General features: G+C 34.7%; 1 protein-coding gene and 1 long non-coding RNA gene across 2 annotated transcripts; both read left to right on the top strand.

The window, feature by feature from the left end:
• The first annotated feature begins 202 nt into the window (after positions 1–202).
• LOC132558076 (uncharacterized) lies at positions 203–10,482 on the top strand. Its single transcript, XM_060222601.1, has 5 exons — positions 203–270; positions 1,743–2,076; positions 6,086–6,233; positions 6,574–6,719; positions 7,097–10,482. The coding sequence occupies exons 1-5, from the start codon at positions 203–205 to the stop codon at positions 7,466–7,468; spliced, it is 1,068 nt and encodes a 355-aa protein (XP_060078584.1). The 3' UTR covers positions 7,469–10,482.
• Positions 10,483–10,571: 89 nt separating this feature from the next.
• Positions 10,572–16,454, top strand: LOC132558068 (uncharacterized). The gene is made up of 2 exons (XR_009554537.1): positions 10,572–12,577; positions 12,638–16,454. It is a non-coding gene; the product is annotated as an uncharacterized LOC132558068 (long non-coding RNA).
• The last annotated feature ends 6,698 nt before the right edge of the window (positions 16,455–23,152 follow it).

Here is a 23,152-nt window from a genome sequence, read left to right as displayed (position 1 = left end):
CCAAAAGAGGAAAATATATGATCACAATAATAATGATAATTAAAAACACTTTTATTTTATTCATTTTACAACGATCATGTTGTGTTCATAACATCCTTTTATGAATACTTTGCATGTAAATTAAGAGGAAGAAGAACACATCGATATGGAAAGAATTGGCATTTAAACAAATTCAATGATATAAGCGACATAAACGGAAGAGATGGCAGAACGTTCTGTTTATCTTAAAGTGATTCCGATATTTTTTATACAGATATGTTATGTTTTGGGGTGAGTTTCAGTAATAGTTGACTTATAAACGCATGAAAGATTCACAAAACGTAACTGTCATTACATATACTGTCTTTATAAGAAGTGTATTAAGTGTTAGCAGCTGGTGCCTGACTCGATGCTCACTGAAAAGTGATATCCGGCTTCTTCTGACATTGCAATAAATATGAATCTTCTTGTGTTAGGCCTACTTAACACAACATGTGAACTCCTTATTAACTGTTCACGTTTTTACATCATCTTATATTTTGACAGTGAATGAAAATTTGATGTCGCTATTTCTAACAAAATTTACTTGTTAATTACTTGGTACATGTAACTTAAGCTTGAAGACAGGAAAGTGATTTTATTTATAAGTCAATAAACAGAGAATAGTTTTTTTCTGAGACAACTTTGTGAAATTAAACATCTGAATGGTATACCATAGTTACCGAAAAATGCACTGATTAGTAAATGTGTGGCTATCTTAAATTTTGCCAATGAAAGTTTATAGTTATTTGAGAAGTGCCTTACATATGAATTGTTCTAAACATTTCTTCAGTGGTTCCCTTGGAAATTTTAGCTTTACAACATTTTATTGCTTTGACACAACTGCAAGTTAGTTGGAAATTATTGTATTTATCTTTTGATGAATGTTTGCAGGAGTCCCTAGTATTTTGTGATTTTACATAAGGAGGAATTCTGACTATCCTCTGTGACAAAGACAAAAATGAAATTGTGGATAGATCATCAAAACTGCTGGACAGACCAAAATAACACAGACCATACAAAAGCGAAGAGAAAAATTTGTGTTGAATTATTTATATGCTGAGATCAACGATGAAAGGAAATGTTAAGTCTAAATGATGGATTGTATGGTTACATCATTATAGTATATATAACATTAACATAAAATTATTTGATACACTAACTATGTATCCATTTAACCTAGTTGTGTTTGCTTGGTTTAGGATTCCAATTGTCATTCAATGGTTGGTTTGTAGGTCGAGGACCAGGAAATGTCAATGATTGGTTTGTAGGTCAAGGACCAGGAAATGTCAATGATTGGTTTGTAGGTCAAGGACCAGGACATGTCAATGATTGGTTTGTAGGTCAAGGACCAGGAAATGTCAATGATTGGTTTGTAGGTCAAGGACCAGGAAATGTCAATGATTGGTTTGTAGGTCATTGACTAGGAAATGCCTTAGGATTAATAGTTATTCCTCATGAATTTCTGTATTTTTGTTCTCACTTTGTATGCAGTGAAGAACACTTAAAGTTTCACTGTGAAGCTCTTTCCCAACGATGGTCCTTTTAGGTCAAAAGTTAACAGAATTAAACAGTAAGAGCTGTGCCTGCACGATACATACTACGTATGTAGAGATGGTTTTAAAAGACGGTGACTATGCTATGTAGAAAATGAGACCTTGAGTTGATTTTGCTGTCAGTGTGACTATGTTTTAATTACTGGTATTTTTCGCATTGTTGTACAGTACTGGAGTAACTGACCCACCCAAAACTACAAGTGATGTTTACTGCTGGCATAATTCGGATAACTCACAAGGCATGAACCAGTCATGCGTAACTGGTAAATCACATCCTCCCAACATGGTGTCAAGTACCTCAACAAACGAAACAGAGGCAAAGGTATCCAATTCTACAGTAACTCCTGTCTCTGTGAATCCACCAGTTATGCGATGCGTCACCTACACCAATGATACAACACTACGCTTTCGCCCATCTATAGTGGCGACTTCCCTGGATACATGGCGATCATGTGATTTTGATGGAATCTGTAATGACAAACCACTAAATCAAACCATTTCGGTAGGTGATTCTTGGTACATTATATGTTTTTTTGTTTTGTTTGTCATTCAATCTTGCATCTGTTTTTTCATCTGAACACCTCCTCACATCCACATACCAGGTAGTCTATTTTGTCAAAGTAATTCTTATTGGTTAATCTTCTATTAGCTTTTTCTGTCCCCACTGTTTTATATGGGGGCATGCTTAGTGTTACATATGTAATCGTGATGGTCTTGTATTGAAATGACGACAAGGTCATGGGGGTTAAGTACGATATTTATTCCAACATTATCAGGACATCTTAAAAAGCTCTGTAACAAATAATATAAAACAGACTTAACTACACATTCAAGCTAACCATACTTTCTTAACTTTCACACACAGAGGGAAATAACTCTCACAGTGTTAATAAAATCATTTTTTATCAATCATATACTATTATGATTTACAAATGAGACGTTTACAATGATTATTATAGACTTTTATATTGATACTATTTATATTGATCAAATAAATATATAGATAAATGCAAAGATGCATTTATCTTTACAAGTTATATTGAGTTAAAAGTTAAAATATAATCATACATATACAGAAATACAGATATATACCAGGATAATGGCTCAAAGCCCATGTCCTGAAACTGACCATGGAGCTACAACAAATCCATGAGACGGTCTCGTTCAATATATATATATATATCAATATATTTTCAAGCTTATTGAACACGTCCAGTCTGATCAATCGAATGCTTCAGTCTGACAATACAAAAGCCTGAACAAAGAAATATCCCGTCAAATTGCCCAATAAAACAACCAATGAAACAACAGGAACTATGTGACATAACACCACAAAGACTGACCACTTGGACATTACAATTACTGGTACAATACAGACGAAACGAAACAGCACTAAATACAGATACATAACTATTTTATACAGACGATACTAATTCTGGCAATCTGTGTTACAGACGCAACAATTCAATACTCTGGACGATTGGAGAATAATATTAAAATAATGCCAAAAACACAATTATACATATTTAATGAAACAACTTAAAAATACACGAAATAATGTCCCTGCTACACATACCTGTCTCTTCACATCATAGCACATCACATTGCCTCTTGAATCTGATGTCATTGCTCTTATAAAATAGGATTGCTAAAAAAACATTATACTAAAAATCAACTACGACAATACTGAGATGCCAATGTTAAAGCCACTGTTCTTATTTATAGAGAGTTATCAAACCATTCAAATCTTCCACTGAATTTCTCTTTATTTCTAAACATATTGGTAAATATAGCAAGCACAAGTACATGAGAAACTCCTGTGAAGAATTCCAGGTAAAAGTTAACAGTCAAAACATACTTCTCACAGAGAATCACTGACAACTAGTTCAATGACGTCACTTTATTTTAATCAAGCATTATTATTGGAATACATGTAAATGAACCTTAAATTAACTCTTGCTTTATTGTTCCAAGGTCATGGTCTGTTACTTCTTACAGAAATGTTTGCAATGTTCCAAGTAGTGTGGGAGAGGAGGAATTCAAGTGAGGGACATATTTATTGGGTAGATCAGTTTTTCAAATTCCTGTGTACTTCTCTGAATAAACTTGCTAAAATGTTGTTCTTTATTTACATACAGTTGAGTCTTGATTGTTTAATGTTTCAGACTGTAAATTGATTTGTTATGTTTCCTACTATGAACTTACATGGTTATAATGTTCCAAGTTGTGAATTTCAGCTGTTATGTTTGAGGCTATGAACTTACATGGTTATAATGTTCCAAGTTGTGAATTTCAGCTGTTATGTTTGAGGCTATGAATTTGCATGGTTGTAATGTTCCAAGTTGTGAATTTCAGCTGTTATGTTTGAGGCTATGAACTTACATGGTTATAATGTTCCAAGTTGTGAGTTTCAACAGTTCTGTTTGAGGCTATGAATTTGCATGGTTGTAATGTTCCAAGTTGTGAATTTCAGCTGTTATGTTTGAGGCTATGAATTTGCATGGTTATAATGTTCCAAGTTGTGAATTTCAGCTGTTATGTTTGAGGCTATGAACTTACATGGTTATAATGTTCCAAGTTGTGAGTTTCAACAGTTCTGTTTTAGGCTATGAATTTGCATGGTTATAATGTTCCAAGTTGTGAATTTCAGCTGTTATGTTTGAGGCTATGAATTTGCATGGTTATAATGTTCCAAGTTGTGAATTTCAGCTGTTATGTTTGAGGCTATGAATTTGCATGGTTATAATGTTCCAAGTTGTGAATTTCAGCTGTTATGTTTGAGGCTATGAATTTGCATGGTTATAATGTTCCAAGTTGTGAATTTCAACAGTTCTGTTTTAGGCTATGAATTTGCATGGTTATAATGTTCCAAGTTGTGAATTTCAGCTGTTATGTTTGAGGCTATGAATTTGCATGGTTGTAATGTTCCAAGTTGTGAATTTCAGCTGTTATGTTTGAGGCTATGAACTTACATGGTTATAATGTTCCAAGTTGTGAGTTTCAACAGTTCTGTTTGAGGCTATGAATTTGCATGGTTGTAATGTTCCAAGTTGTGAATTTCAGCTGTTATGTTTGAGGCTATGAATTTGCATGGTTATAATGTTCCAAGTTGTGAATTTCAGCTGTTATGTTTGAGGCTATGAATTTGCATGGTTATAATGTTCCAAGTTGTGAATTTCAACAGTTCTGTTTTAGGCTATGAATTTGCATGGTTATAATGTTCCAAGTTGTGAATTTCAGCTGTTATGTTTGAGGCTATGAATTTGCATGGTTGTAATGTTCCAAGTTGTGAATTTCAGCTGTTATGTTTGAGGCTATGAACTTACATGGTTATAATGTTCCAAGTTGTGAGTTTCAACAGTTCTGTTTGAGGCTATGAATTTGCATGGTTGTAATGTTCCAAGTTGTGAATTTCAGCTGTTATGTTTGAGGCTATGAATTTGCATGGTTATAATGTTCCAAGTTGTGAATTTCAGCTGTTATGTTTGAGGCTATGAATTTGCATGGTTATAATGTTCCAAGTTGTGAATTTCAGCTGTTATGTTTGAGGCTATGAATTTGCATGGTTATAATGTTCCAAGTTGTGAATTTCAGCTGTTATGTTTGAGGCTATGAATTTGCATGGTTATAATGTTCCAAGTTGTGAATTTCAACAGTTCTGTTTTAGGCTATGAATTTGCATGGTTATAATGTTCCAAGTTGTGAATTTCAGCTGTTATGTTTGAGGCTATGAATTTGCATGGTTATAATGTTCCAAGTTGTGAATTTCAGCTGTTATGTTTGAGGCTATGAATTTGCATGGTTATAATGTTCCAAGTTGTGAATTTCAGCTGTTATGTTTGAGGCTATGAATTTGATACGTTATGTTTCTGGATGTCATTTGATTTGCTATATTTCAGGCTGTAATGTTATGGTTATGTTACATGCTGTAAATGATTGGGTAAGTTCCCCACCAGGAACTGGAGGAAACTATAGTTTGACATTTTGTAACCTTGGTGTGACAGTGTGTCGCATATCAAAAGTAGGTCACTGCTACCTACATTTTGACCTTTTGATGTACATCAAAGAAAAAGTTTGTCTCTAACTCCAACACTACTAGTCACAGAAACTTAAGGTTTCACCTTGGTGAAGCAATTTGTTTTGTATACAATGTAGGTCACTCTGATCTAATTTTGACCTTTTTATTGATCTACATCAAAGAAAACACTTGTTCTGGCTCTAACTCTAACACTACTAGTCGCAGAAACGTATGGTTTCACTTTTGTGAGGCGATTTGTTTTTATAAAATGTAGGTCACTCTGATCTAATTTTGACCTTGTTATTGACCCACATCAAAGAAAACACTTATCCTTGTTCTAACACCTACAGTACTAACCATAGAAGTCTCATACTTTGTATTGGTACTTGATGTATGGGTTCACCTTGAGGCGATGTGTCACAGTGGGGAATGCTGCTGTAATTTACCAAATTCATAATGTTTCAGGCTGTGAGTTTGCATGGTTATGTTTCAGGCTGTTATCAATGGAAGCAATGTATCACTATTCTGTTGTGAGGGTAACAACTGTAACAAACCTGTACCGGTCAGTAGTCCAACTCCAAACACCAACAAAAGTCACTGCTACCAGCTTACAATGGAGGGCAGCAACATGAGGTTAAAAGGTCAGAACTGATGTATCTTGTAGATATTAGTCAGTAACATAGACATAACATGGATCCTTATCATATGTCAGTGTTTTTTTGGTTTTCTTTTAAAATAAAAAAAAAAAAGATATTCTCTTTCAAAAAAGGGTGTTATTGTCCCAACACGAAGAACATAATAGCAAAAATCTATACCAATGAAGTTTATTCAGGTAAAATAACATATGCATGTTCATTTGCAAACAAGAAAATTTTCTTGAACACAGAAAAATATAATAAGTGTACCTCTGTACCACCATTTTAGAGTAAATCACTATACACTGATAAAGTAATAATCTAATGAGTTACTGCTGATTTTCAGGTTGTAAGGCAAAGTGTCCTGCTGAAGGAGTCCCTTGTATAAAGGACACCCTGTACTTGAAGAGCGGCATTGTGTCACAAATGTATAACTGTGACATTGACAACAGGTGCTCCAACATCACAAGTTCAGAACCAAACTGCAGTAATGTAAGTTCACCTCAACAATTACTGTTAAATCATGGTTAATTTTGTACAACCAAACTGTACAGAAAGGTAATTGTTTTATCATACTACCGAAATCAACATTTTAAAACATTAAGAATAGTCTGGACCACAAGTATTCATCAGAAAATTACATTCAACCAAACTGCAAAAATATGACTTCACAAAAACAATTAAATCATCCTTATTTTGTCCAACTTTAAAAGAAAGCTCCTGTTTTAAGCAATCACTCTACATTTATAAACAGTCAAACTTGTCATCTTTAGAGCTTCTTGGTTAACTCAATCTTGATGTGTTTTAGTTACATTTTTTACAATTTTCTTAATATTAATTGGATAAATATATGATTTTGTATTGAACAGTTCTCTACTGGTGCAAACAATACCCGTGAAGTGTGCTGCTGTAAGGGAGACTACTGTGTTAAACCAGACCAGTCATTTGATGAGCCAATTGAAAAAGATGCCAACAGTGCTTGCTCTGTTGTACCAATTAATAGTACAAACCACCATCCACCTGGTGGTACATCCCCTCAGAAGAAGGTGGACTGGCTGTTTGTGGGAGGCCTGATTGCTAGTGGGGTTGTTGCTATACTGCTGGCGCTATTGGTAGTCATTATAATAATGAAAATGAAGAGGCGGGCCAAACAGAATGACAGACTCACCTTGTCCTACACCAGGCTCGCAGCAGATAGAGTTCCTGATGATGATGAGGATGTACAGATGTTGCTATCCTAGAACAAATATCCTTAACCTCATTCATTAACACCAAGATTTCATACAGTACACACACATAAGTAGACTGTTGTCCTATACACACACATAAGTAGACTGTTGTCCTACACACACATAAGTAGACTGTTGTCCTATACACACACGTAAGTAGACTGTTGTCCTATACACACACATAAGTAGACTGTTGTCCTACACACACACACATAAGTAGACTGTTTTCCTACACACACATAAGTAGACTGTTGTCCTATACACAAACATAAGTAGACTGTTGTCCTATACACACACATAAGTAGACTGTTGTCCTACACACACACACATAAGTAGACTGTTTTCCTACACACACATAAGTAGACTGTTGTCCTATACACAAACATAAGTAGACTGTTGTCCTATACACACACATAAGTAGACTGTTGTCCTACACACACACATAAGTAGACTGTTGTCCTATACACACATAAGTAGACTGTTGTCCTATACACACACATAAGTATACTGTTGTCCTACACACACATAAGTAGACTGTTGTCCTACACACACATAAGTAGGCTGTTGTCCTACACACACATAAGTAGACTGTTGTCCTATACACACACATAAGTAGACTGTTGTCCTATACACACACATAAGTAGACTGTTGTCCTACACACACATAAGTAGACTGTTGTCCTACACACACACACATAAGTAGACTGTTGTCCTATACACACTTGCTGAATGCAGACTCTGGTCGTACATAGGGGTGCCATGGTATTAAAAGAAGTTGTCACAATATATTGCGATATTTTGTTGGTGTATCATAATAAAATCAAGATGTTTTTACATGGGAAGAAATGCATACAAAACAATACAAGACGATGTTAAAGGGACGCCTTTAAGGGCCATCAAATTACAAAGAATGTTCATACCTGGTAGTTGTAAGTTTAATACGCTGTAGTTCATTAGTCATGTTAGAATTTGTAGTTTGTTAATTTTAGTGAAAGTGGGACACAGCATAATCTCAAATTTGTAGTACCACTTCTGTCCTTGCCGATCTGGGAACAGGAATTTCACCAAATACAATGAACACGCTGCTTGAATTTCCAGAACATGTAGACTTTTCAGTTTCAACTTTTGTTTTATGTACCCATGGAAAGAATTGAAATTTTTGGAAAGGCGAATAACTTAACAAACAAGCAGAAACAACATGGGTATTGAAAAAAAAAGGTGAGTTGATTTTTGTATAGCAGTTATTGTGACAAGTAGAAACTGTGATTTACCAGTATACCGGTTTATCGTGGCACCCCTAGTCCTACACACCCTGACCTAAAGAAATATCTGGTCCTACACACAACAACATAAAATTAATTTTTTAACAAGGTGTAGATTCTGTAATTAATGTTGATATCTAAGAAGACCTACATTCAATGCAGGCATTTATGTACATTGTTTGATATTTCTTTTTATTATCATATATGATGACATTACTTTTAAGTGCTTCAGCCCACAGTCCTCTTGTATATAAACACATTTTTGTTCATTTACATTGTACATTATAAAGATTTAGCTGAAGATGGACATTTTCTTGTTCAGTTTTGTGAAATGTTTCAATTTGTTATTTCTTCAATAACCTCAAGATAACACAGCAAAGATATTAATTAAAAAACCCGCTTAATATTGTTTTAGAAAGTGTTACTGTACCATGATGCTGTCTCATCATGTATACTTCTGTTTTTGTTCTGTTCAGTATATACTTGTTATGATGTCAATTTTCTCTCAATTAAGCAGTACCACATTCCTTTTCTTTACATCCACATAGAACAGATTACCTCCCTTGTGCGATGTTTTCAACAATTGAAATATTTGGCTATATATTCCTTGATGTTTTATCAAATGATTTAGAGTTTTTTTATACACACATTATGAAAGATGTCTAACGTCTTTGTCCTTCATGTAAGAGGACATTTTTTTATGTTTGCTTTGTCACAGTTTGAACTTTTGCTTTAGAGCCAATCTATCCATTGTAAACAAGCCTTGTTACTATTTCTTTAGGTATTTGAGGGATATTTCTGAAACTTAATAGATGTTGCCCATGCAGACTGGTTACTGAAACCAAATGGTTGACATGTGGCACTCTTGCAATTTTCAGTTGAAGTTTGTTTTTTGCCATTACGTGATAGCACCAAATGGATCATTCTTAGACTTAGAAAATAGGTATCCTTCTGTCCCTAATGTCTGAATAGGGAAAAAATGGCCATCTTATATGTTTATGGTTGAAGTTTGTTGTGGCTATTTCTTGAGAAATACTGTAAAGATATTTCTCAATCTTAATGTGTAGGTTCCTTTTGGTCCCAAGTTGTACCTAATCCAATTTATGTCAAGAAAACAAAATGCCTGACTGAAAACCATCTTGGAATTTGACAGCTTTTTTTTTTCTTTTTCGTTGTTTCTCGGAAAGTTCCTGTAAGATCTTTCCTGGGTTTCATAAAGAAAAGTCTTGTATAGAACCAATGATTTAAAAGATCATTCAATGCTTAGGGCCAAGATCCTTCTTGGATTCTTGGATCTCTTAAAAGAAAATCATTTGGTTTGACCGCATGTGCTAGCTACATCTATTAATACGCCAATTGAAGTTTGACAATGACTCCTGTATAAAATTGATTTCTGAAAGTGATCATATAGCAAAATTAGAGCAAAATCAATGTCTTCATAGATGTGATAATAATAGCTGTTGCGTACATTTCATGTTTTGCTTTTGGTGTAGATTGGCCTCCATGATGATACCTGAATTAATTTGTTTACATAAGATAATTAAATGCGTTAGGGCCGCGCTCATTGTGGTTTCCTTATTACCAATGGATCAAAACACCAACTGTGGCAGCGTAGTAACCGGTAATCAATAATTATATTATATATACCTTTTTTTTTTTAAAAAAAAATTCTGATTCCAAAACGTACCTGCACACTATAACCGCAAATTTACGGTATCATATATACATAGTTAAATATAGATATATAAATGTAGATATTTTCATTCAAATATGTTATGTTGTAAATTGATGATGAAAATAATGACAAAGGAAACTCTTATGATGTTAGTTAAAATTCAGGCTTTAAAAACTGTTTAATATCTCAAGTTGATATTTCATACTGTGTTCTGTCTTTCCAAGTGTAATTATGCTAAGAGACAGGACTTGTTGGGGATATTTAGAAAAGTCACCCAAACTCACAGATGTTTGTACAATTTATAACTAAATCTATTTTTGCAACCTAAGTGCCATGTATTTGATATAATCTGACTTGTAAGTCTAGTCCAAAATCATAGGATCTGGTTCTGTCTGAAGCTTTCAGTCATCAACCTCTGTCCTAGATTATTCATCCTGAAAAACCGGTGTGAAATAGAGATGATTGAAATAAGATTCTGATGATACTGTAATAGATTAGGTGAATTTATTAGTAGTTGTAGAAAGGTAAACATTTAAAAAAATAGAATTATGAGGTAATTTCATGTAAAAAACACATAATGAAATAGGAAAAATGTTATAGGTAATACATGTGTAGATACATGCTGAAAGACTGTAGATGAAAATTGTATTATATAAAAGGAATGTTGGATACCTATGTACATAATATTGTCACATTTTGGAGCTTTACATGCATTAACAATTTTTTTTTTTTTATAAAAATAATGTAACTTATATCTCAATGTTTCATAAGTACTGTAAAGTTTCTTTTTCCATTGTAGAGATTTATGTGTTTTTCTAGATGTAATTTTAAGAGTAACAATTGATGTTATTTCTCTAGGGGAATTATGAAGCAAACCATACCTTCTTAAGTTACATGTATCATGGTACATTTTGTTGTTGTTGTTGTTGTGATGTTATTCTGTATCAAAATATTTTGTAATGTCATATCTTAAAAAAAAGGGAGAGACAGTTTTTTCCTGTTGGTATATAAATAAGTGGATATTAGACAAACACAAATATGTTCATGTCGATACTTTATTGATTGATGGATTACTGACAAATTGAAAATGAACATCCTACAAAGATTAATGATTTTATTAAAAGAAATCTTAAATCTAGAAAAAAAACCTGTACAATGTCACCATATTGAGATAGAGGTATGTACTGGAGTGGGCCGTGTTCCAATACTATATTCATTAGCACTGTAGATATCATTATCACCACCATTTGAGATAAGCAATATTCTAGATCTCTGTAAATGTTGTATGTATTTATATATAATTACATGTAGGCTGGAGATTAAAAAGTTATTTGTTTTACTTTGTAGTTACGTACACATTTAAACAGTTATCACCACAGTCTAATCTATTTCAGTGGAAGACAAAGATCTGTTTTTACGTTTCTATTAAACATGCTCAACTTTATTAAGAATGGTAATCATATTGACTGTTTCTGTTGTTTTATTATCTTGTTGTGGTACAAGAAATTGAAACTAAAAAAAGATTGGTGATTCCTTTCTTGGTATGAATATTACCTAACAAGGTATTGGGTTTGCCTTATTGTTTTTTTGACAAGTTAATAACTTTTTCTAAAGTCTGGTATCATGTGCTTGCCATTTAAGGCCATTGGTTTTCTTATAATTTACAGTTGAGGAGAATTTAACAAAAAATTTAAATCTTATATTTTGATAAACCAGTTTTGATCACAATTCAATCCTCACAATGTGTGTACTTATCAAATAGTCTAAACTATATATGAATAAACACACATTAGGTTTTTTATATGTTTTGATAACAGATGTTTACATGTTATTGCCTTTAGAAATTTGTAAATGAATGATAGTTGACAATTAAGGAATACGTTTTATCTTTGCTTTGATATTGTACCATAAAACAATGACCATTCATTTATTTTAGTTCAACGGATGAGGGTCCGTTTTCAGAATCTGTTACAATTCATAACAAGACAATGAAAGATCAGAATCAAGTGCCACAGATAAAGTACATAGACCTCATACAAAATATAGAATCAAGTGTCATAAATATCCATCTGTAGCTATTAAAACAAGTTATCAACAAATTGGTAGACAATTTCTGAAAACAAATATTCTTCACATTCAAATAAAAACAACCAGTTAAAACATTAAAAAGATAGTCAGGCCAAGGTATTAAAACTCATCAGTACTCAAAGCTTTGAACATTAAAAAGTCAGGATTATGTTCGAGGTATTAAAACTCATCAGTACTCAAAGCTTTGAACATTAAAAAGTCAGGATTATGTCCGAGGTATTAAAACTTGTCAGTGCTCAAACTTTGAACATTAAAAAGTCAGGATTATGTCTGAGGTATTAAAACTCATCAGTACTCAAAGCTTTTGTTTTTTTTTTAATGACATTAACATGGAGATAATAATGATGAATCTCTCAACCTTACAAACTGGTTATGGTTAATTTCTCTTGTAGGAAACTGCGAACACACAATTTCTTGATTAATTATGAGAAATAGAATATTTAAAAGTTTGAATTCAACACTTATAATTTTATGTAACAGACAGTTTCTGTGCAGACCAACACATATATCACGATATGATATTCCATCATTTCTGTAAAACTGAAACAAATCAATTTATAGTTATGCAATGAAAATCCGTCCGAGCATGTCATATTTTGCCCTGACATTTATTTTGTTTGATTGTTAACACACAAAAATTTACAAAGTAAATTGATTGACAATTTATTAGTGCATTCGTGTCAAAAATATAATGAATAATTTGGTACAAAGGGTGGCAAACTGATTTAAAAGTGATATTACCGTGTTATATTGTTGATTGGTATTTTAAGACTCGATGAAGAAGGTTATCATGACAGGTTAAAGTATATCTATTTAGTAAACCTTTGTTGATGAAGTATCATAGATAAGTTGAGTTTCAGGGAGGTAACTGTATGTGTCATTTGTTGAGATTCCCAGATGACCTATTGCAGGAGAGTAGGAGAGCACACAAAATTTGGAGAGCTGTGATAGCCATCAAATTTGCAGGCTTTTACAATTTACTATATGCTATCTGCCAGCTTTTTTTCTGTCAAAAGCTTTGCTGATGAAGTGTAAATATTTTTATTGATCAAATTTTTCTCTTGGTATCTGATATTATAATTTTTAAACCTGAACCTGTCGTCAAACTCAGAAAAAAATGATTTGTTGAAAATTTGGTAGAAGAAATTTGTATGTTCATTGTCTATTGCATTGGAATTATCATGGATAGTTGCTTATTTCAAAATATGAAACATTTTACTCATATGTCCTTTTAAAAGTATTGAATTTTAAGAAATCAGGAATCATTCTATTGACCTCCTCTACATTTCAACATTTGTTTTGTTCAATATTTCCAAGATGCTTTCAGGCTGATGTCATCTCTGACAAGGAAAGAACAGCTTTATGATGTAGTTTATTTAATAATCCAGCAGCCATTTTTTCATTCTCAATTTGTATAAAGATGACCTATTCACTTGATTGTTTGTTTTTATAGGCTTTGTATTTTGCTTGTTTGTTGTATTTAAATTTGTTAGTGTCATGATAACATCTCCATTAAATATTTGTCATAAAATATGTGGGGGAAAAAAAGAAGAAAATGAAGATTTCAGCAACATCTTGTGTACTAATATCATTAAATGTTGTATTACAGACAAGTGACCAACAGTGGAATAATTCTAACATAGTACCCCGGGATAAATCTGTACATAACCAATCACAATGCCAAGAATTCTGGGGAAATGTTGTGTTCTATATCACAGGGGTATACTCAGTTATCTTAATTATTGATTTTTTAACAGTTACAATTCAGCCTTGTGTACATAGTCATTTGATATCTCCATTTCAGTTACGTGATGCGTAAAAAACATACTCTGTCGATACAACATACATAAATATTGATTAAACATTTGTTTGTTAACATCAGATTACCTAAATCACACTCATGTTTTGATCTGTTTAACCGTTTATAGTACTAAAGGGAGTTAACTCTCTGAAGTCTAATGAATGATAACGTCCTTCTTTGTAATGTGTTTATTCAAGTACAGTGTATCTCTTGATGATGACCGAAGAGCAGAAAATCTCACTTGTATAAGTGTATGGTAAAGAATTGTTATTAGAAGGTTGATTGTTTGTATTCACTACATTGAAACTATTCCAATGTGATAACATCTTTGTTGAGAAAGTGTATCTCCATGTTTGATGGAAGAGTAATAAACATCAAATCAATAAACAGAAATTATTATATAAAAACACACAAGACAACAATTTAATATTTTGCATTATTACAAAATTTGATTTTAGAACTTTAAAGATAAACGGTTTAAAATGGAGTTGAAGTTTTCGTCTTAATTTTCCATAATTTATCTTAAGCGTAATTGATAAGTCATGAGCACCTCATTTTACATAATTATGTACAGTAAAAGTTACTGATGATCAGTGGAAATTTATGGAATATGAATTTTTTCTCACAGTTGTTGTCATACTCTTCCATTTTATTCATGAAATGTTTGTTTTTTTATGTTATATGTGACTATCACATGATTACCAGGTAGTTTGATGTTATTGGCTGTTTGAGAACATCACATGATTACCAGGTAGTTTGATGTTATTGGCTGTTTGAGAACATCACATGATTACCAGGTAGTTTGATGTTATTGGCTGTTTGAGAACATCACATGATTACCAGGTAGTTTGATGTTATTGGCTGTTTGAGAACATCACATGATTACCAGGTAGTTTGATGGTATTGGCTGTTTGAGAACATCACATGATTACCAGGCAGTTTGATGTTATTGGCTGTTTGAGAACATCACATGATTACCAGGTAGTTTGATGGTATTGGCTGTTTGAGAACATCACATGATAGGTTCAACATCATATAATATTGGTGTATTAGCTGGTTCCTTGTGATTTTGAGCTATTAGATAATATTTAGACTGTATACAAGGGTTCATTTGTAATGTATGCATTCCACTTTGTATATGGTTATATTGGGGTTATTTTCTAAAATTACTAAGTTTCATTTGTTAGTTGGAACCAGCTAAAATGTTCCTACAAAGTAATATAAAATATAAGTTACAAACAGAATAGAAATAGTACCATTCACTTTGAAATATTTTATCCTCAAAACTCCAGGGGTTAGCTGACAATCACTCTATGCACTCCTGGAATATTTCCTGGCAAAATTGAAGGCACAAGCAAATTAATTAGATTGGTTGAGAGTGGGTTTCAGGAGAAAAAACTGACCAAATTCAGCCTGATAAGCTCTTTTGAATATTACAAGATAAGGACACCCAGTATCAGTGAGAATAACATACTGTGTCACACATGGAACTTTTTCGTGAAATGTTCCAGAGGTGCCGAGAGCCAAAGTGATTTTAACCTGTGGAGTATGAGGATGAAATATTTTGTGAAATACACATTTTCACTTGAAGTGCCTTTCATTGCAATTGCTACACACATCACAGTTTGTAAGTAAGGTTGATTAATTTTGATGTTGTATATAGTTTAATATTTAGTCATGTTTATAAGGTTTCTTAAAATGCAATTTAAATAGATTTCCTACGTGTATGTCAGTAAAAGTAGCTATTAGGTCTCCAATCAAAAACCAATTTAGCCAATTTTAGGAACGACAAGAAAATCAAATTTCCCTATGAAGTCAAAAGTTTATAAAATTACATATAACTCACATGTGTGTTGATATGAGATGGAAATAGTAGATTACGTTGATATTGTTGGATGCTAAATCAAGCACTGTAGTATATATGTTTTACTAAACTCTTGGTAATCATGAGGCATTAGTTAATGTCTCTGTACTTATTGTGGCACAGTCTCTTACTTTTCAAATGTTTGTATTTTTCAGAAACTCACTGTTGATATGTATTGTGTTTGTGTTGTTTCCTCTACTTAGAGAAAATCTGCAAGAAATCCCAAATTTTGGAAGTTATAGTTAAAGAATGGATCATTTTCATGTTGTATGTCTTAATATGCTTCAAATAAAGACTGATAAATTTGAGCACACTGTCAAAGTATGTGTTATGGTAGAGTCTATGTCAGTGCAAAAAAGATCTACACAAACCAACACTCATTGTTAGCTCATCTGGCCTAGAGAGCTATGTGAACTTATGCCTTCCATCTGGTGCAATTTTTCAGCTTAGTTTTTCAGCTTAAACAACTTCTTTCAAATAACCAACAGACATAGAATCAAGATATTTTACTTGAAATTTCCATGGATGAAGATTTTAACTGCACATATATTGAAGATCACAAGGGGTAAAACCTTCAAATGACTTTCTTATTGATCTACAAAAATGCCTTGTGGAAAGAAGTGACATTCACTCATGTTCAAGGTCACAAGGATTAATTTTTTTGAAACACTTAAACAACTTCTTCTCAAAAACCGAATGACTTGGAGTCATGTTGTTTACTTGACATGTTACCAGTGTAAATACCATTAACATTTCCAAAAAACCCCCAGGAATGACCTTGACCTATCTTCAAGTTATCAAAGGTCAAATCTACTGAAAACTTTTGACATATTTTGCTGATTAACTGAAAGGCCTATAATCTTGATATTTTCAAGATGGATTCTTGTGATTTTCAAAAAGAAATTACCTTGACTGATATTCAAGGTAAAAGTGGTCAATTTGTGTTTAAACATTCAAAGTTTTGGAGATATTGTCAGCTCACCAGAGAATTGTCACAAGTGACCTATTGGAGATATTGTCAGCTCACCAGAGAAATGTCACAAGTGACCTATTGGAGATATTGTCAGCTCACCAGAGAAATGTTACAAGTGACCTATTGGAGATATTGTCAGCTCACCAGAGAATTGTCACAAGTGACCTATTGGAGATATTGTAAGCCCACCAGAGAATTGTCACAAGTGACCTATTGGAGATGTTGTCAGCTCACCAGAGAATTGTCACAAGTGGCCTAGTGTAATTGCAACACACACACACACTCTCCCCACACACTCCTCTCCACATACACACACACACTCCTCACCCCACACACGCACACACTCTCAACCTTACATACACACTCCCCACCCACCCCTCTCCACACACTCTCAACCTTACATACACACTCCCCACCCACCCCTCTTCACACACTCTCAACCTTACATACACACTCCCAACCCATCCTACTCCATACAAACACACACCCTCAACCTTACTACACACACTCCCCACTCACCCCTCTCCACACATACACTCCCCACAACCATCCTCGCCACACACACACTCCCCATCCATCCCTCTCCACACACACACCCTCAACCTTACATACACAAACTCCCCACTCACCCCTCTCCACACATCACTTCCCACCCCACTCCTTGTCACACACACACATTTCCTACCCACCTCCTCACCACACACACACACACACGCTCAACCTTACATACAAACACTCACCACCCACCTCCTCACCAAACACACACTCCCCAACCCCTTCCTCACTACACACATACTTCCCACCCATCCCTCTCTCCACACACATACACACCACAAACCTTCCATACACACACTCCTCAACCCCCTCCTCACCACATACACACTCCCCACCCATCCCCTATCCACACACACACACACACACACACACTCAACCTTACATACACACACTCCCCACCCCACCTATTCACCACATACACACACTCCCCAACCCCCTCCTCACCACACAAACACTCCCCACCCATCCCTCTCTCCACACACACACACATACCCTCACACACTCAACCTTACATACACACACTCCCCATCCCCCTCCTCACCATACACACACTCCCCATCAATCCTTCTCTCCACACACACACACACACCCTCAACCTTACATATACACACTCCCCACTCACCCCTCTCCACACGTACACTCCCCACGAACCCCCTCACCACACACATTCCCCACCTCTTGCTGCACACACACAGCTACCCTCAACCTTAAACACACACTCCCCTACCATCCTTCTCCACACACACTCTCCACCCTCTCCTCTCCTCACACATTCCCCACCCACCCCTCTCTCCACACGCACACTCAACCTTACATACACACACTCCCCACTCACCCCTCTCCACACATATACTCCCCGCCCCTCCCCCCCCCCCCCCACTCCCCATCAACCCCTCTCCACACACCCTCCACACAGATGATCCCCACCTACCACTCTCTCCACACGCACACTCAGCCTTACATACACACACTCCCCACTCACCCCTCTCCACACATATACTCCCCGCCCCTCCCCGCCATACAAACGGAATGTATAAGGTGATAAGCTTATAGATAAATAAATGGAAAAAAACGAGACATTAAAATAAACATCAGTGATTGTTGATATTCACATACTGTGGACTATGTTTTGTTATAACTTTGCCGCTCCGTGGAAAAGTCGTTTATATTTGATCATTCATTTCCTTAGTTGCGAATGAAATCTTTATTTCGAAGCTATCAAATGTACTTTGATAAGAAATCAATATAACTACTTATTGGATATAAACAACAGTTCGTCTTACTGGCTCTTGGACACAAGTACATTGATGCCGTGTTTACCTGTATAGCGACATGACTTTCCATTAACTGAAATTATGTGTCATTTTTAGGTAAAAAAACTAAATTTTAATTAAAGTTTGTCAAAGTTACATCAATGTGTGAGAAAGTTACTATACTTGATAGCTAGAGGCGTACAGTTTGAAATTTTTATCTTCAAAACGATATATTTTTTTTCTGAAATGCCGCTTTATAATCTATAGTAAAAAATGGTTCACCCTGAGCGAGAAATCCGCGCATGCGCGACGCGATATATCCTCAATAGCTGCATATGACATTTTGACCGCGAATATTCAGACCCAGGTACTAATCCTGAATTACTGTTATTATGACCATGATACTATCAGACATTACAGAAGTGTTGACATATTGTATGTACTTTGATTAGGAAAGTCAGCTCCTTTATTAAAATGTCGAGTACAAGAAACGAGCGTATTTTAATGTTCTTCATGTGTATTTGAAATGGAAGGTGATAGTGTACCAGGATAAGTTAGAACTAGGCTAATGGTAAGACATGCACATTCCTTTATGTAAGAAACTACATATTTTCTTTACAGGTTTGTTTTTGAGGTTAGCTTGTTTTTGGGGTTGGCTTATTTTCGAGGTTGGCTTGTTTTTCAGGTTAACATATTTTTGAGGTTGGCTTGTTTTTCAGGTTGGCTTATTTTCGAAGTTGGCTTGTTTTTCAGGTTAACTTATTTTTTAGGTTGGCTTGTTTTTGAGGTTGGCTTATTTTCGAGGTTGGCTTGTTTTTGAGGTTAACTTATTTTTGAGGTTGGCTTGTTTTCAGGTTAACTTATTTTTGAGGTTGGCTTGTTTTTCAGGTTGGCTTATTTTCGAGGTTGGCTTGTTTTTCAGGTTGGCTTATTTTTGAGGTTGGCTTATTTTTGAGGTTGGCTTATTTTCGAGGTTGGTTTGTTTTCGATTTTCTAAGGTACTGGTCCTCCCACAGGATTACTGTTATTTTGTTTATCAAGAAATAGAATTTCTTGCTCTGGAATCGAATGTGAGAAACATTCAGTGTTGGCATAAGTCTTTATCAATATAGAAGAATTCCTAAAGCTTCATATTTCACTGTCAAAGTTGTAATAATCGCATTCAGTTTTTTATTTATTGAAAAATGTGATATTCATGGTGACATTACGATATACTACAATGAGGTAATGATGGTGTTATCTAGATACAGTTTATACACTAAAGCAGGGCCACTTTATGAGGTAATGATGGTGTTATCTCACTTAAGCAGATTCAGTTTATGATGGTGTTATCTCACTAAAGCAGGGCCACTTTATGATGGTGTTATCTCACTAAAGCAGGGCCACTTTATGATGGTGTTATCTCACTAAAGCAGGGCCACTTTATGATGGTGTTATCTCACTAAAGCAGGGCCACTATATGATGGTGTTATCTCACTAAAGCAGGGCCACTTTATGATGTGTTATCTCACTAAAGCAGGGCCACTTTATGATGGTGATTTTTCATCCGGAAACACGTTCAGTATGTAATGGTGACAATCATTATGAGTCAATGCTCAGTCTATATTGTTGCAATATATAGAGCGATAAATCTTTTATCCTTGTCGTTGTACCGTTTTCAGTTCATTGGCTTGGTGAAGCTAAATTATAGGCTAGTGGAAGGTAAATGTGCACTCAAAGTCACCTTGTCTAAATATAGAACATGAACTCCTGATAATGTTTTTTTTACGATTATAGCCAACCGACGTCTTGTGGCCCTTGACAATGACAGAAACGTACAAAGTTCCCCCTGAAGTACACCTTAGCTGTAAGGAAATACTGGAATATTTGGTTAGGTATTACATCAAGAATGATCTCCACTCCAAACAATCTACCCTAAAATCAGCTAAGCGTGACGATGTCATTGTGAACTTCTGTAGTCCCAATCACGCGGCATAGTCATGTGAAGCCGGATTTTTTCAAATGAATCATTTCATTGTAACGCTATAGAGAAGAACTTCGAACTAGACTTCGTGTGTTTATAAACCAATAATCTCCAAGTTCAAAACTAATCTTTTAAAAATTAAACAAGTAAAAATTGATCGATTTTCAAATTGATTGTACTATCTTTTGTGAAAAAAAGAGTATCAGATAACTATTTATATTAATAAGACAAATTTCACGTTTATAATATTTACCACTGGAATATCACCTTATATTTTATACCACTTTTAACGTGAAATATAGATAAAATCATTTTTCGATAGATGACATAAAAAAAGTGAGTAACTTTTCGATTGACCCATATACGTGTTGTGATCCGTCACTATAGTTTCATTCTATTCGCGTCTCACTTGCTGACCAACCTAATCGCGTCTCACTTGCCGACCAAATAGTCCTGGCCAGGCCGATTAGTTCTAGGTCCTTACTACCTACAACATGGAAATGAGTGGGACACAGATAGATATGATAAGATTGCAACTTCACGGCTCAGTGAACAAACACAAAAGCATGATGTCCCTTGAAAGTATACGCTCCGTTTTTTAGTTCGATCCAAAATGATTTGTCTGGTTTTATCTTGTCACAATGGCTTAGGTTTACATGTCTAAAAGTTGGTAGATGCACTTAACACTGTATGCCAAAATGTGCAATTTAATCCTGCAAACAAAGCACACGTTACTTGTTCTGCATATCTAGTATATCATATGTCCCTGTATAACATTGTAAAGGTGTTGAGATGAAAATTAAGGAAACTTCAATCGTAATTACATTTATACCTATATGAATTTTCCGAAACAGAACATTCGTTTTTCCATTTCAACAATGGTCACATCTAGGTCGAATCAGATGATTACAAACCATGCCTCTTTCCAAAATTTGTCCTTCCCTTTGTTAATTCATAATGTATAATTTTGTAACTTAATAATTGGTGTCCTGTATTTTTTTTGCCCGCTTATGCATGGTATTCCTTATCCATTTGTAGTAGTTTAAAAGAACGGAGTTTCAACACAGGGCCGATTGGTGCCTTTAAACCATTATGGCCTATTATAAGCTGTGTGTATGACAGTGAGGTCAGCAGAGCAGAAGTTCAACCTGTCTGGAACGTCGCTGTGTGGTTTACAGGTATGTGCAAGTACAAAAAATATATTTGTTTGTAAATAACCTTTTATCACACCTATATCTAACATTTGCACTGCAAATGACGTACACTTTACCTATGTACCACCGTATTTGTATCTGTATCTGTGAATATATCTGTACTTGGGGGCTCATTCCTCTCGCAGTGTATGAACAACAGGTAACCGCTGGGACCGTTATTTCATCTAATGAGCTTCACGTCAGCTATTACGTATTTTCAGCTAGGCGGCATATCATCCTTACCTCAATGACCTTCCGGACAGTTGAGGTAAGGATGACCTTCAGGACAGTTGAAGTAAAGATGACTTTCTGGACAGTTGAGGTAAGGATGACCTTCCGGACAGTTGAGGTAAGGATGACCTTCTGGACAGTTGAGGTAAGGATGACCTTCAGGACAGTTGAGGTAAGGATGACCTTCCGGACAGCTAATGTCCTTACCTCAAGGATGATCTATCTGCTTTTGTCTCTTGTACAATTATCGTGCCTGTATGTATACGAGAGTCCGACTAGTGACCCTGCCAGAATTCTAGTGTTTTTCTTACATTTTCAAATTCATCGTTACAGTAACCTGTGCAATACTTTTTATATATTTGTTGAAAATATGTAGCATTTCTCTTAATAGTTATGTTTAATAACAAGTTATTCACGTCCCGTAAAAGTAAAAATATGATTTAAGCGACATTCAAAGGGTTCTTTGTTTTTAGCTCTAGGTCAAAATGCATACATGTAGCTTCAATATATCATAAAAAATATTGTCACTCAGTTGTTCGGGAATAAATAGACCCGAAAGTCCGATCTTGTAGAAATAAATGCTTCTAGTCTGACGATGTATTATCTCCGTTTTCGAGATATTGTCAATTTATATCAAAACTTGGTTATAAAGGAGAATGACTGAGCTTCATTCATGTAGAAAAAATACATATGTACATCGAAATATAAACGGCATGAATCAGACATTAAAATATACGTAAACATATTTGATAGCAGCTATGAAGAACTTAGACATAACCCCATCTGAAAACAATCTACCTGCAAAACTTATGTAAATCACGTAAGATCAATAAAAACA

Source organism: Ylistrum balloti, unplaced genomic scaffold (assembly GCF_031769215.1).
Source record: "Ylistrum balloti isolate Yb309-2 unplaced genomic scaffold, AGI_CSIRO_Ybal_v1 Utg370754, whole genome shotgun sequence".
NCBI classification, from domain to species: domain Eukaryota; kingdom Metazoa; phylum Mollusca; class Bivalvia; order Pectinida; family Pectinidae; genus Ylistrum; species Ylistrum balloti.
Note: the sequence above shows the minus strand (reverse complement) of the source record. Positions and strands in the feature narration are given on the sequence as shown.

What these genes read in the sequence shown, in the direction of transcription:
- LOC132558076 (XM_060222601.1), top strand. Translation starts at nt 203, where the DNA reads ATGGCAGAACGTTCTGTTTATCTTAAAGTGATTCCGATATTTTTTATA. An exon ending in CAGCAACATGAGGTTAAAAG is followed by an intron (nt 6,234 to 6,573) that starts GTCAGAACTGAT and finishes GCTGATTTTCAG; the next exon opens with GTTGTAAGGCAAAGTGTCCT. An exon ending in CAGAACCAAACTGCAGTAAT is followed by an intron (nt 6,720 to 7,096) that starts GTAAGTTCACCT and finishes TGTATTGAACAG; the next exon opens with TTCTCTACTGGTGCAAACAA.